The 11,495-nt window shown below is 39.7% G+C and overlaps 1 protein-coding gene across 1 annotated transcript in view; it reads left to right on the top strand.

The window, feature by feature from the left end:
* The window catches only part of myhb (myosin, heavy chain b), a 25,371-nt gene extending 15,349 nt beyond the window's left edge, over nucleotides 1-10,022 (top strand). Inside the window, 39 exon segments of the mRNA XM_073852567.1 lie at nucleotides 294-506; nucleotides 594-737; nucleotides 838-994; nucleotides 1,107-1,134; nucleotides 1,224-1,335; nucleotides 1,658-1,750; nucleotides 1,824-1,887; nucleotides 1,972-2,070; nucleotides 2,177-2,280; nucleotides 2,414-2,552; nucleotides 2,651-2,769; nucleotides 2,861-3,010; nucleotides 3,092-3,262; nucleotides 3,360-3,666; nucleotides 3,786-3,856; nucleotides 3,952-4,039; nucleotides 4,175-4,292; nucleotides 4,521-4,644; nucleotides 4,726-4,862; nucleotides 4,941-5,196; nucleotides 5,286-5,528; nucleotides 5,607-5,783; nucleotides 5,881-6,026; nucleotides 6,114-6,204; nucleotides 6,283-6,672; nucleotides 6,743-6,869; nucleotides 6,967-7,085; nucleotides 7,168-7,364; nucleotides 7,436-7,619; nucleotides 7,710-7,875; nucleotides 7,984-8,108; nucleotides 8,192-8,500; nucleotides 8,585-8,788; nucleotides 8,864-8,989; nucleotides 9,067-9,237; nucleotides 9,321-9,499; nucleotides 9,501-9,597; nucleotides 9,686-9,817; nucleotides 9,939-10,022. Coding sequence (XP_073708668.1) covers nucleotides 294-506; nucleotides 594-737; nucleotides 838-994; nucleotides 1,107-1,134; nucleotides 1,224-1,335; nucleotides 1,658-1,750; nucleotides 1,824-1,887; nucleotides 1,972-2,070; nucleotides 2,177-2,280; nucleotides 2,414-2,552; nucleotides 2,651-2,769; nucleotides 2,861-3,010; nucleotides 3,092-3,262; nucleotides 3,360-3,666; nucleotides 3,786-3,856; nucleotides 3,952-4,039; nucleotides 4,175-4,292; nucleotides 4,521-4,644; nucleotides 4,726-4,862; nucleotides 4,941-5,196; nucleotides 5,286-5,528; nucleotides 5,607-5,783; nucleotides 5,881-6,026; nucleotides 6,114-6,204; nucleotides 6,283-6,672; nucleotides 6,743-6,869; nucleotides 6,967-7,085; nucleotides 7,168-7,364; nucleotides 7,436-7,619; nucleotides 7,710-7,875; nucleotides 7,984-8,108; nucleotides 8,192-8,500; nucleotides 8,585-8,788; nucleotides 8,864-8,989; nucleotides 9,067-9,237; nucleotides 9,321-9,499; nucleotides 9,501-9,597; nucleotides 9,686-9,817; nucleotides 9,939-9,959 — 5,898 coding nt within the window. The 3' untranslated portion in view covers nucleotides 9,960-10,022.
* The last annotated feature ends 1,473 nt before the right edge of the window (nucleotides 10,023-11,495 follow it).

Below are 11,495 nucleotides of genomic sequence, written 5' to 3'. Positions count from 1 at the left end.
GAGTCCCTCAGTTGCCCTCAATGTGAAAAGAGGGATCTCAAAATCCTACAGTCATTGTTAGAAAGGGTTCAAATAAACAAAATTGCTGAAAAACCAAAGAATTTGTGGAACCTTAAGGACTTTTCTAAGGAACAGTGGCCAGTTTAACTGTTCAAGGACTCATGAACAACTATCACTGAACTGTGGATTATTCAGATAACAATTTTGTATGATCCCTCTTATTTTGGTAAAAACGTAAGTGTTTCTTTGAATATAACTTGCATTACAAACAGTATTGTTTGTTTTTCTGTAAGAGTGGCACCATGAGTTCGGATCCGGAGATGGAGTGTTTTGGCGCTGCGGCCGTCTACCTCCGCAAGCCAGAGAAAGAACGAATGGAAGCTCAAAATAGGCCATTTGATGCCAAAACTGCCTATTTTGTCACTGAACCCAAGGAGATGTACCTCAAAGGGGTCCTCAAGAGTCGGGATGGTGGCAAAGCCACAGTGGAAACTCTGTGTGGCAAAGTGGGTATAAGAGATAAAATTTGTCAAATACATTTTACAGCCATCAGCATTGCTTCTTTGATAACTGTGAAATGACACTCCCTCCAGACCATCACAGTGAAGGAGGATGACATTTTTCCAATGAATCCCCCCAAGTTTGATAAGATAGAGGACATGGCCATGATGACCCACCTCAATGAGCCCACTGTGCTGTACAACCTCAAAGAGCGTTATGCAGCATGGATGATCTACGTATGTAATGAAATGACCAGTACTTCATACTTCAAATGCATTATGCTGTTTTATTTATTTAATTTATTTATTAATTTTAAGTTATAACCCTCTCTTGCAGACCTACTCCGGGTTGTTCTGTGTCACTGTGAACCCCTACAAGTGGCTCCCAGTGTATGATTCTATGGTTGTGTCAGCCTACAGGGGCAAAAAAAGAATTGAAGCCCCACCTCACATCTTCTCCATCTCTGACAACGCCTATCAGTTCATGCTCACTGGTATGAAAAATAACGTTTGTTATGAAGTTCAATGGCTAAGATCCAGATTAAAAAAAAAACCCACTGTGCTAGTATTCTGAATGTAAAAATTTACTTTCTACTTTTTTTGTAGATCGTGAGAATCAGTCTATCTTGATCACGTAAGTTCAAAATGCAAAAGCATTACTGTTTGATAAGCAGAAACTGTGAGGTCTGATGCATAGTATAATATATCGTACCTAATTTTCAGCGGAGAATCTGGTGCAGGAAAGACTGTGAACACCAAACGTGTCATCCAGTACTTTGCGACAATCGCTGTATCTGGACAGAAGAAGACAGAGAATGTTCTTGGGAAAATGCAGGTATTTATGCTATTTGTTTGCCAATGCAGGGGCGCCGCTAAGGGGGGGTAAGTTAGGACAATTCTAAGGGCCCACGCCTTTTAGGGGCCCCCAGAGATCTGCTTTTGTGTGGTAGGGGGGGCCCAACCTCATATTTTGTCATAGGGCCCAAAATTGCGAGCGGCGCCCCTGTGCCAATGTGATAATGAGGATGGATTTATTAGATTGTATGGTCTCAACATCAATCAAAAACATCAATCTAAAAAAGGAAGTCTTGGCAAACTTAGCAAAGCAATAGAACACATACTTGACCAGCATATCTAACACATTACGTGCCCATCAGGGGTCGCTGGAAGATCAAATCATTGCAGCCAACCCCTTGCTGGAAGCCTATGGAAATGCCAAGACTGTGAGGAATGACAACTCTTCCCGCTTTGTGAGTATTGAGGCAACTGTCATACTCCACTGTGTGTTTTGATTCTGTAATGGAAAACTGTTGTTTTCTCCAGGGTAAATTCATCCGAATTCATTTTGGCTCCACTGGAAAACTGGCCTCAGCTGATATTGAAACTTGTGAGTCCTATACTCTTTCACAGTTCAACTGATTAATATAGACATTAATTTCTTCCCTCTGACAATCATGTTATTGATCCGTAGATCTGCTGGAAAAGTCCAGGGTAACTTTCCAGTTGTCTGCTGAGAGGAGCTACCACATCTTCTACCAGCTCTGCACTGGCCATAAGCCAGAACTGCTGGGTAAGAAACTGCACGATCATGTGTTGTATATATATTCTGAATTGAATAAAGATTGCATTCAGGTGAGCGTGAATTTTCTTTCTTTCTTGTCATATTCCACTTGTAGAGGCTCTTCTGATCACCACTAACCCATACGACTATCCCATGATCAGTCAGGGTGAGATCACAGTCAAAAGCATCAATGATGTGGAAGAGTTCATTGCAACTGATGTAAGCAGAACTTAACTGACAACTTGTCAAGTGATTTACATAAAAATGCCTATTTCATAATAGCAACAAAGACTTTAACATTATTATGTCCTAATCAAGTGACAGAAGACTCATCATTGTTTCTTATTTGCAGACAGCCATTGATATCCTGGGCTTTACTGCTGAGGAGAAAATAGGCATCTACAAGCTAACAGGAGCTGCGATGCATCACGGGAACATGAAGTTCAAGCAGAAGCAGAGGGAGGAGCAGGCAGAGCCTGATGGAACTGAGGGTGTGACTGCAATCTAAATTCAGCTGTAGAAACATTTATAAAAGGTTACACAGATTTTTAATAATCTATTAATAATTTACTTGAAATATTTTTTCCAGTGGCTGATAAAATCGCTTACCTCATGGGACTGAACTCTGCCGACATGCTGAAAGCTTTGTGTTATCCCAGAGTGAAGGTCGGGAATGAATTTGTGACCAAAGGTCAAACTGTTCCTCAGGTGTGTGCATTCAAACATTATTGCATCACTGAATATACTGTTTTTAAAAAAAATTAAATGATATAAAATGGGATTCTTTTATCTAAATCAGGTGAATAATTCAACCATGGCTCTGTGCAAGTCAGTCTATGAGAAAATGTTCTTGTGGATGGTTGTCCGAATCAATGAGATGTTGGACACCAAACAGCCGAGACAGTTCTTCATCGGAGTGCTTGACATTGCTGGGTTTGAAATCTTTGATGTAAGTTAACAAGATAAAAAATATGAATCTGTTGCTTCAGCTTATTTGTTCTGATACTGAAATATTTTATATTTACTACAGTTCAACAGCCTGGAGCAGCTGTGCATTAATTTCACAAATGAGAAACTGCAACAGTTTTTCAACCACCACATGTTTGTGCTGGAACAAGAGGAATACAAGAAAGAAGGTATCGAGTGGGAGTTCATTGACTTCGGTATGGACTTGGCTGCCTGCATTGAGCTTATTGAGAAGGTAACAAATTGCAACTTTAGGACAAGCATCATTTAACATAAGTGCTTTGCTTTGATTTCGTTTTGCTTATCTCAAAGAAATGTGCTCTTTATTGCAGCCAATGGGTATTTTCTCCATCCTTGAGGAGGAGTGTATGTTTCCTAAGGCAACAGACACAACCTTCAAGAACAAGCTTCATGACCAGCATCTTGGTAAAAGTGCATGCTTTCAGAAGCCCAAACCTGTCAAAGGCAAAGCCGAGGCACACTTCTCCTTGGTGCACTATGCTGGAACTGTGGATTACAACATCGTAGGCTGGCTGGATAAGAACAAGGACCCTCTAAATGACTCTGTGGTTCAGCTGTACCAGAAGTCTTCGATGAAACTGCTGGCTCACCTATATGCTTCTCATGCTTCTGCTGACGGTCTGCAAAACAAATTCACACATTTATGATTGAAACAATAGGTGCAAATATGAAAACTTTGATTTCTGTACATGCCATTGTTTACTAGAGAGTTCTTTACTATACTGCTTAATCAACAGCTGAATCTGGTGGCAAAAAGGGTGGGAAAAAGAAGGGCGGCTCCTTCCAGACTGTGTCTGCTCTGTTCAGGGTAATGATGTGGTTTCATTTTACTCCTTATTTTAGAATATTTTGTAATCAATAGGTAATAGGTAATAGCTTATCTGTTTATTCTTCAACCAACAGGAGAACTTGGGCAAACTGATGACCAACCTGAGAAGCACTCATCCTCATTTTGTGCGTTGTTTGATTCCAAATGAGTCAAAGACTCCAGGTCAATATTTTTTGCATTTATATTAGAATACAGGAAACCACGCAATATATTTAAAGTAGTGACTCTGTGGCAAAAATGAACATGAGCCACTTTTATAAAAACAATACTCAAGTTTTTATGGAACTCTTATTTTAGGTCTTATGGAGAACTTTCTGGTCATCCACCAGCTGCGCTGTAATGGTGTACTGGAAGGAATCAGAATTTGCAGAAAAGGTTTTCCAAGCAGAATCCTCTATGGTGACTTTAAGCAGAGGTGATTAGTTAGCATTATGTATAAATATGTGTAGAATAAATGAAAATTCACATACACAGATTTTACACACAAAAGCGCGTTAAGATTAGGGGGTGAGACCGGTGTCCTCTATTTGTACTTCATGTATGTACCAACCAGGTGCAAATTTCAACTTAGTATGATTCTGAAACCAAATTATTGAATTAATTCAAGGTAAATATTGTCATATTTTGAATGTTTTTTCTTTAGATACAAAGTATTAAATGCTAGTGTCATCCCTGAGGGTCAGTTCATTGACAATAAGAAGGCTTCAGAGAAGCTCCTTACCTCCATTGATGTGGATCATACCCAGTACAAGTTTGGACACACCAAGGTAAGGATGTTGATAAGACTCTGCAATCACTCTTGATGAAACAGCTCTTACTGACAATGTGAAAACCAAACCAAATTTCAGGTGTTCTTCAAAGCTGGGCTTCTGGGTCTTCTTGAGGAGATGCGAGATGAAAAACTTGTTATTCTTGTGACCATGACTCAAGCGCTTTGCAGAGGCTATGTTATGAGGAAAGAGTTTGTCAAAATGATGCAGAGAAGGTAGGTTTTTGCTTGAAAAAATATACTGTGCATATTCACACACAGGATCTGACCCTTTCTTCTGATTCTGTATTTCAGAGAGTCCATCTTCACCATCCAGTACAACATCCGCTCATTCATGAATGTGAAACACTGGCCATGGATGAAGTTGTACTTTAAGATCAAGCCCCTGCTGAAGAGTGCAGAGACTGAAAAGGAAATGGCAGCCATGAAAGAGAATTTTGAAAAAATGAAGGAGGATCTAGCAAAGGCACTTGCCAAGAAGAAGGAGCTGGAGGAGAAGATGGTTTCCCTACTGCAGGAGAAAAATGACCTGCAGTTACAAGTGGCATCTGTGAGTTTCTCCTGCTGAAAAGATCACAATTAATCAATTCATCTTTGTAACGTAAGAAATGCACAACTTAATGATGCTCTAATCAACAGGAATCAGAAAACCTTTCTGATGCTGAGGAGAGATGTGAAGGACTAATTAAAAGCAAGATCCAGCTTGAGGCAAAACTTAAAGAGACAAATGAAAGATTAGAGGATGAAGAAGAAATCAATGCTGAACTGACAGCCAAGAAGAGAAAACTCGAGGATGAGTGCTCTGAGCTGAAGAAAGACATTGATGATTTAGAGCTCACCTTAGCCAAAGTGGAGAAGGAGAAACATGCCACTGAGAACAAGGTTAAAATCTTGAGGTTTTGCTAAACTTGATCTTTTAATCAGGTTGCAGTCACTCAAATTATGCACTGTATCTCTTAGGTTAAAAACCTTACTGAAGAAATGGCATCTCAAGATGAGGTTATTGCTAAACTGACTAAGGAGAAGAAAGCCCTCCAAGAGGCACATCAGCAAACTCTTGATGATCTCCAGGCAGAGGAGGACAAAGTCAATACTCTGACAAAAGCCAAAGCAAAGCTTGAGCAGCAAGTTGATGACGTGAGTTTGAAATGTAACAAATGAGTGCAAACAATATTTTGGAAGAAATATTTTGGAAGAAAATTATGCATACTAATCTTTCACAATTCTGAAACAGCTGGAAGGCTCTCTGGAACAGGAGAAGAAACTCCGTATGGATCTCGAAAGAGCAAAAAGAAAGCTTGAGGGTGATTTGAAACTTTCCCAGGAATCAGTAATGGACCTGGAAAATGACAAGCAACAACTAGAAGAAAGGCTGAAAAAGTGAGGAACTGATAAAATATTGTTACTCTATCCTACTTGCCATTATAATTTAGACATTATAACATTTCTGTTTTGTTTTTTTAACAGGAAGGACTTTGAGTTAAGTCAACTTCTGGGCAAGATTGAAGATGAGCAGTCTCTTGGTATTCAGCTCCAGAAGAAGATTAAAGAACTTCAGGTCACTCATAGTGCTGCTGTTATTTTATGCCTATTCCTTGTGATTAACTGTAACTCATTAAAGTTTTGCTATCCACAGGCTCGTATTGAAGAGCTGGAGGAAGAGATTGAGGCAGAGCGTGCCGCTCGTGCTAAGGTCGAGAAGCAGAGATCTGATCTCTCCAGGGAACTTGAGGAGATCAGCGAGAGGCTTGAAGAAGCAGGCGGCGCCACTTCTGCCCAGATTGAGATGAACAAAAAACGTGAGGCTGAGTTTCAGAAACTACGCCGTGATCTGGAGGAGTCCACTTTGCAGCATGAAGCAACGGCTGCAACTCTTCGCAAGAAGCAGGCTGACACTGTGGCAGAGCTGGGAGAGCAGATCGACAACCTCCAGCGTGTCAAACAGAAGTTGGAAAAAGAGAAAAGCGAGTTTAAAATGGAGATCGATGACTTGTCAAGCAGTATGGAGTCTGTCGCCAAATCAAAGGCAAGTATTAACACATTTAAGTACTGGACATGAAACAGCACTGTATTGTGTAACAAAATGTGTTTTGCAGGCAAATCTTGAAAAGATGTGCCGTACACTGGAAGATCAGTTGAGTGAGTTTAAGACAAAGAATGACGAACATGTGCGGCAAATCAATGATCTAGGTGCTCAAAAGGCAAGACTTCAGACTGAAAATGGTAAGTAGTATTTTACACAACCAATAATAAAATGACATTTTCTATACACACACCTATACAAAGCTGCAGTTATTGACCATCACTAAATCCATGCAAGGTGAAATGGGACGTCAACTAGAAGAAAAAGAGGCTTTGGTTTCTCAGCTGACTCGAAGCAAACAGGCTTTCACTCAGCAGATTGAAGAGCTGAAGAGGCACATTGAGGAAGAAGTCAAGGTAAGTAATTAGCATTTTCTTAATGAACTGAACCTTATGAACTGAACCTACTCAATAACTCTGGAACATTTTGTTTTAAAAGGCCAAAAATGCCCTGGCTCATGCTGTCCAGTCATCACGACATGACTGTGATCTGCTCAGAGAGCAGTACGAGGAGGAACAGGAGGCCAAAGCTGAGCTTCAGCGTAGCATGTCAAAGGCCAACAGTGAAGTAGCTCAGTGGAGAACCAAATATGAGACTGATGCCATTCAGCGTACTGAAGAGCTTGAGGAAGCAAAGTAAGTGAAAACACCTGTTTAAATGTCCTCACAATCAGGAGCATTGACTAACATTTCTTTGTTGCTCTTAGGAAAAAGCTTGCTCAGCGTTTGCAGGATGCTGAGGAGTCCATTGAGGCTGTGAATGCCAAATGTGCCTCTTTGGAAAAGACCAAGCAGCGACTGCAAAATGAAGTCGAGGATCTTATGATTGATGTGGAGAGAGCTAATGCTTTGGCTGCCAACCTTGACAAGAAACAAAGGAACTTTGATAAGGTAACGAAACCATGTATTTCGCATGATCTCAGTTACATTTAACATTGTTTGATGGACCTCACCATAGGTGTAATGTTTACTGTCATTAAGGTCTTGGCAGAATGGAAGCAGAAGTATGAAGAGAGCCAGGCTGAGCTGGAAGGAACTCAGAAGGAGGCTCGTTCTCTTAGCACAGAACTTTTCAAAATGAAAAATTCTTATGAGGAGGCTTTGGACCAGCTGGAGACTCTGAAGAGGGAAAACAAGAACCTTCAGCGTGCGTACAATCATTTGCTGCAGAATTATCAGTGACCTTTTCTTTAGATCTTCTTCAGAATAGTATGTTTTAACCCACTGTTAATCATGTGTACTTTCATGTATACAGAGGAGATTTCAGATTTGACTGAGCAGCTTGGTGAAACTGGAAAGACTATTCATGAGCTGGAAAAAGCAAAGAAAGCTGCTGAAATAGAAAAATCTGAAATCCAGGCCGCACTTGAGGAAGCTGAGGTAATGTGGTGCTTGTTTTTGTTAAACTTCCGTTATTTCCATTGTCCTAGAAGACAATTTCACACAATTACCATAATTTTTAGGCAACCCTAGAGCATGAAGAATCAAAGATTCTTCGTGTTCAGCTTGAGCTGAACCAAGTGAAAGGGGAGATCGATCGGAAACTGGCCGAGAAGGACGAGGAGATTGAACAGATCAAGCGAAACAGCCAGAGAGTCATTGATTCCATGCAGAGCACTCTAGACTCTGAGATCAGGAGCAGAAATGATGCTCTGAGAATAAAGAAGAAGATGGAAGGAGACCTCAATGAGATGGAGATTCAGTTGAGCCATGCAAATCGCCAGGCTGCTGAAGCTCAGAAACAGCTCAGGAATGTCCAGGGACACCTCAAGGTCTGTTCTGTTACAGCAGTGTAGCACTACATCCTGATCTGACTATTGAGATCAGAAGATCTAATTATCTCTTGGTTGCTTCAGGATGCTCAACTCCATCTTGATGAAGCTTTACGAGCCCAAGATGACATGAAAGAGCAGGTTGGTATGGTTGAACGCAGGAACAACCTGATGCAGGCTGAGATTGAGGAGCTGAGATCTGCTCTGGAGCAGACCGAGAGAGGCCGCAAAGTGGCTGAGCAGGAACTTGTGGATGCCAGTGAACGAGTGACTCTTTTACACTCCCAAGTAAGAAGAATGGTTTGTTTAAAGTAATTTTTTAAGGAATCAACATTATCTTTAACATTCTTTCGATTTCTTCAGAATACAAGCCTTATTAACACCAAGAAGAAACTGGAAGCAGATCTTGTTCAGATTCAAGGTGAGATGGAAGACGTAGTCCAGGAAGCACGCAATGCTGAAGAGAAGGCAAAGAAAGCAATAACCGATGTAAGTGAAAACTGTTCATTGATAAGCTACGCATTTTGATTTCTGTTGAAAGTGAATTAAGTAAAACACTATTCTAGGCCGCTATGATGGCAGAGGAGCTGAAGAAAGAGCAGGATACAAGTGCTCATCTTGAGAGGATGAAGAAGAATCTGGAAGTTACAGTCAAAGACCTGCAACACCGTCTGGATGAGGCTGAAAGTCTGGCTATGAAGGGTGGAAAGAAGCAGCTCCAGAAACTGGAGGCCAGGGTATGTGGCTATACACATGGAACATTCACTTATTTTATCACAAGCATAAAGTCAGGAATAACATTAATTATAATCTGTTTCAGGTTCGTGAGCTGGAGAGTGAAGTTGAAGCGGAACAGAGACGCGGTGCTGAAGCTGTGAAAGGAGTCCGCAAATACGAAAGAAGAGTGAAGGAACTGACTTATCAGGTATACTCCATCAAACAATAATATGTAGGTAGGTATAAACAATTAGAGCACTTTCTAATACGTTTTTCTGACACAGGCTGAAGAGGATAAGAAGAATATTATCAGACTGCAAGACCTTGTGGACAAACTTCAACTGAAAGTCAAGGCCTACAAGAGACAGAGCGAAGAATCTGTGAGTGATTTTAGAGTCTGATGAGTGCTATGCAACTACAACATATTCTAGATATGATGAACCTAAACAAGTGTCATTTCATTGACAGGAGGAACAGGCCAACACTCACCTGACCAGGTTCAGAAAGGTGCAGCATGAGCTGGAGGAAGCCCAGGAGAGAGCTGATATCGCTGAATCCCAGGTCAACAAGCTGAGAGCTAAAAGCCGTGAACTTGGCAGGGTAAATATCAGACTTAATTTCATTTTTGTGCATTGTGAACTAAATATACAATATGGAAGTGCAATATTGTGCTTGTTTCAATAATGCTTCAGTTATTTAATTATTTTTAATTTGTTTACAGGGTAAAGAGGCTGAGGAATGAACCTTTTGAGAAAAGGAGTGGGCAGAAAAACAAGAACTCATATAGTATGAAATCCTTGTAAAAATGTCCACAAAAAACATTAACTAATAAAAAAGTTGTTCATCTGAGCTGTCTTAGTGTTTTGATTAATTAATTATTTGTATATATGGTATTAAAAACATTATTTATTTAAGTGTGCATTTATCTGATTTTTAAAAAATGCTAGTTCTACATGATAACAAAATTTGTTTTTTGAGATCAGAAGTTTACTTGCAGAATCTGCTAAACGTTAATTATTTTACCGAAATAAGAGGGATCATACAAAATGCATATTATTTACATACAGTCATTGTTGGAAAGAGTTCAAATACACAAAATTGCTGAAAGCCCAAAGAATGTGTAGGACCTGAATCATTTTTCTGAAGAACAGCAGGCAGTTTAACTGTTCAGGACAAACAAAGGACTCATGAGCTATCACTAAAAAAAAACTAAACAAACAAAGAACAGCTGTAGATCTTTAGGTAACAACACGATATTAAGAATCAAGTGTGTGTAAATTTTTGGACAGGGTCATTTTTATAAATTCAACTATTATTTTCTCTTGTGGACTATATGTAAACATTTTTTATAGAAAATATCTTATTCAGATCAGTACTAAATAAAAGTGTACTGAATTTCGCATGATTCCTCTTATTTTGGCAAAATAATTAACATCCTCAACTCTGCGTTGGAATACGTCATCGCACATCCCAACTTTATGCTAAATGGAAAAATGTACTGAAAGGCATGTATAATCCTTCTACAGAAAAACCTACTGAGATAAACATTGGTTTAAACCTGCACAGCTATGACAGAACTAGCCATAACTTACCTTTAAACCACATTAGCATCCAGCAAATGACTTACAAAATCCACAAGCCACATCGACAGAGAACTCTCTCAGAATGACTTTAAAAGGCTGCACTAAATATTACAAACACAATTTCTGGGGAAACCTAAGCAATAAGCAAAGTTATGCTTTTTTACCTCACTATTTTATTCGGTCTCTCCTCTAGATACATATGATATATATGACCACCAGGGGATGCTATGCGCTACTACTCGCTCTAAACTGCAGCACAACCTGTCAACCGCGTTTGTCAGTGTTATTATGGGAAGTTCTATATATTCCCTCGAATCGGTTCTTTCGAGCAGTTCATTTCAAAGAACAGGTTCAAAAAACTGATTCGCATAATTAATTAATAATTAATTTACACTGCTTGTTTTTTAATTTTATTTTACTTAGTATACAACAAAATTTTAATGCGTGTTAATGAAACTTTGACACAATTAATTTGCAAGCATGCTTCCAGTATTTTGTAACATCTGCTATTCGACTAATTTTCTTTATTAGTCAAAACCGTTCACTGTTTCCAAATGTTCTTAACTAGCTTACTCATTGTTTACAAATCATCCCTCTTTCAGTTTGTGGTCCGTGTACCTGTTCAACCGACTCCTTGAAAAGATTCGGTTCCAAAGAACGGCTCATTCCACGAATCATACGTCGCTACCGCGGGA

The sequence above is a fragment of the Garra rufa genome, chromosome 12 (assembly GCF_049309525.1).
Source record: "Garra rufa chromosome 12, GarRuf1.0, whole genome shotgun sequence".
Taxonomy (NCBI): domain Eukaryota; kingdom Metazoa; phylum Chordata; class Actinopteri; order Cypriniformes; family Cyprinidae; genus Garra; species Garra rufa.
This window is presented reverse-complemented; position numbering and strand designations above follow the sequence as displayed.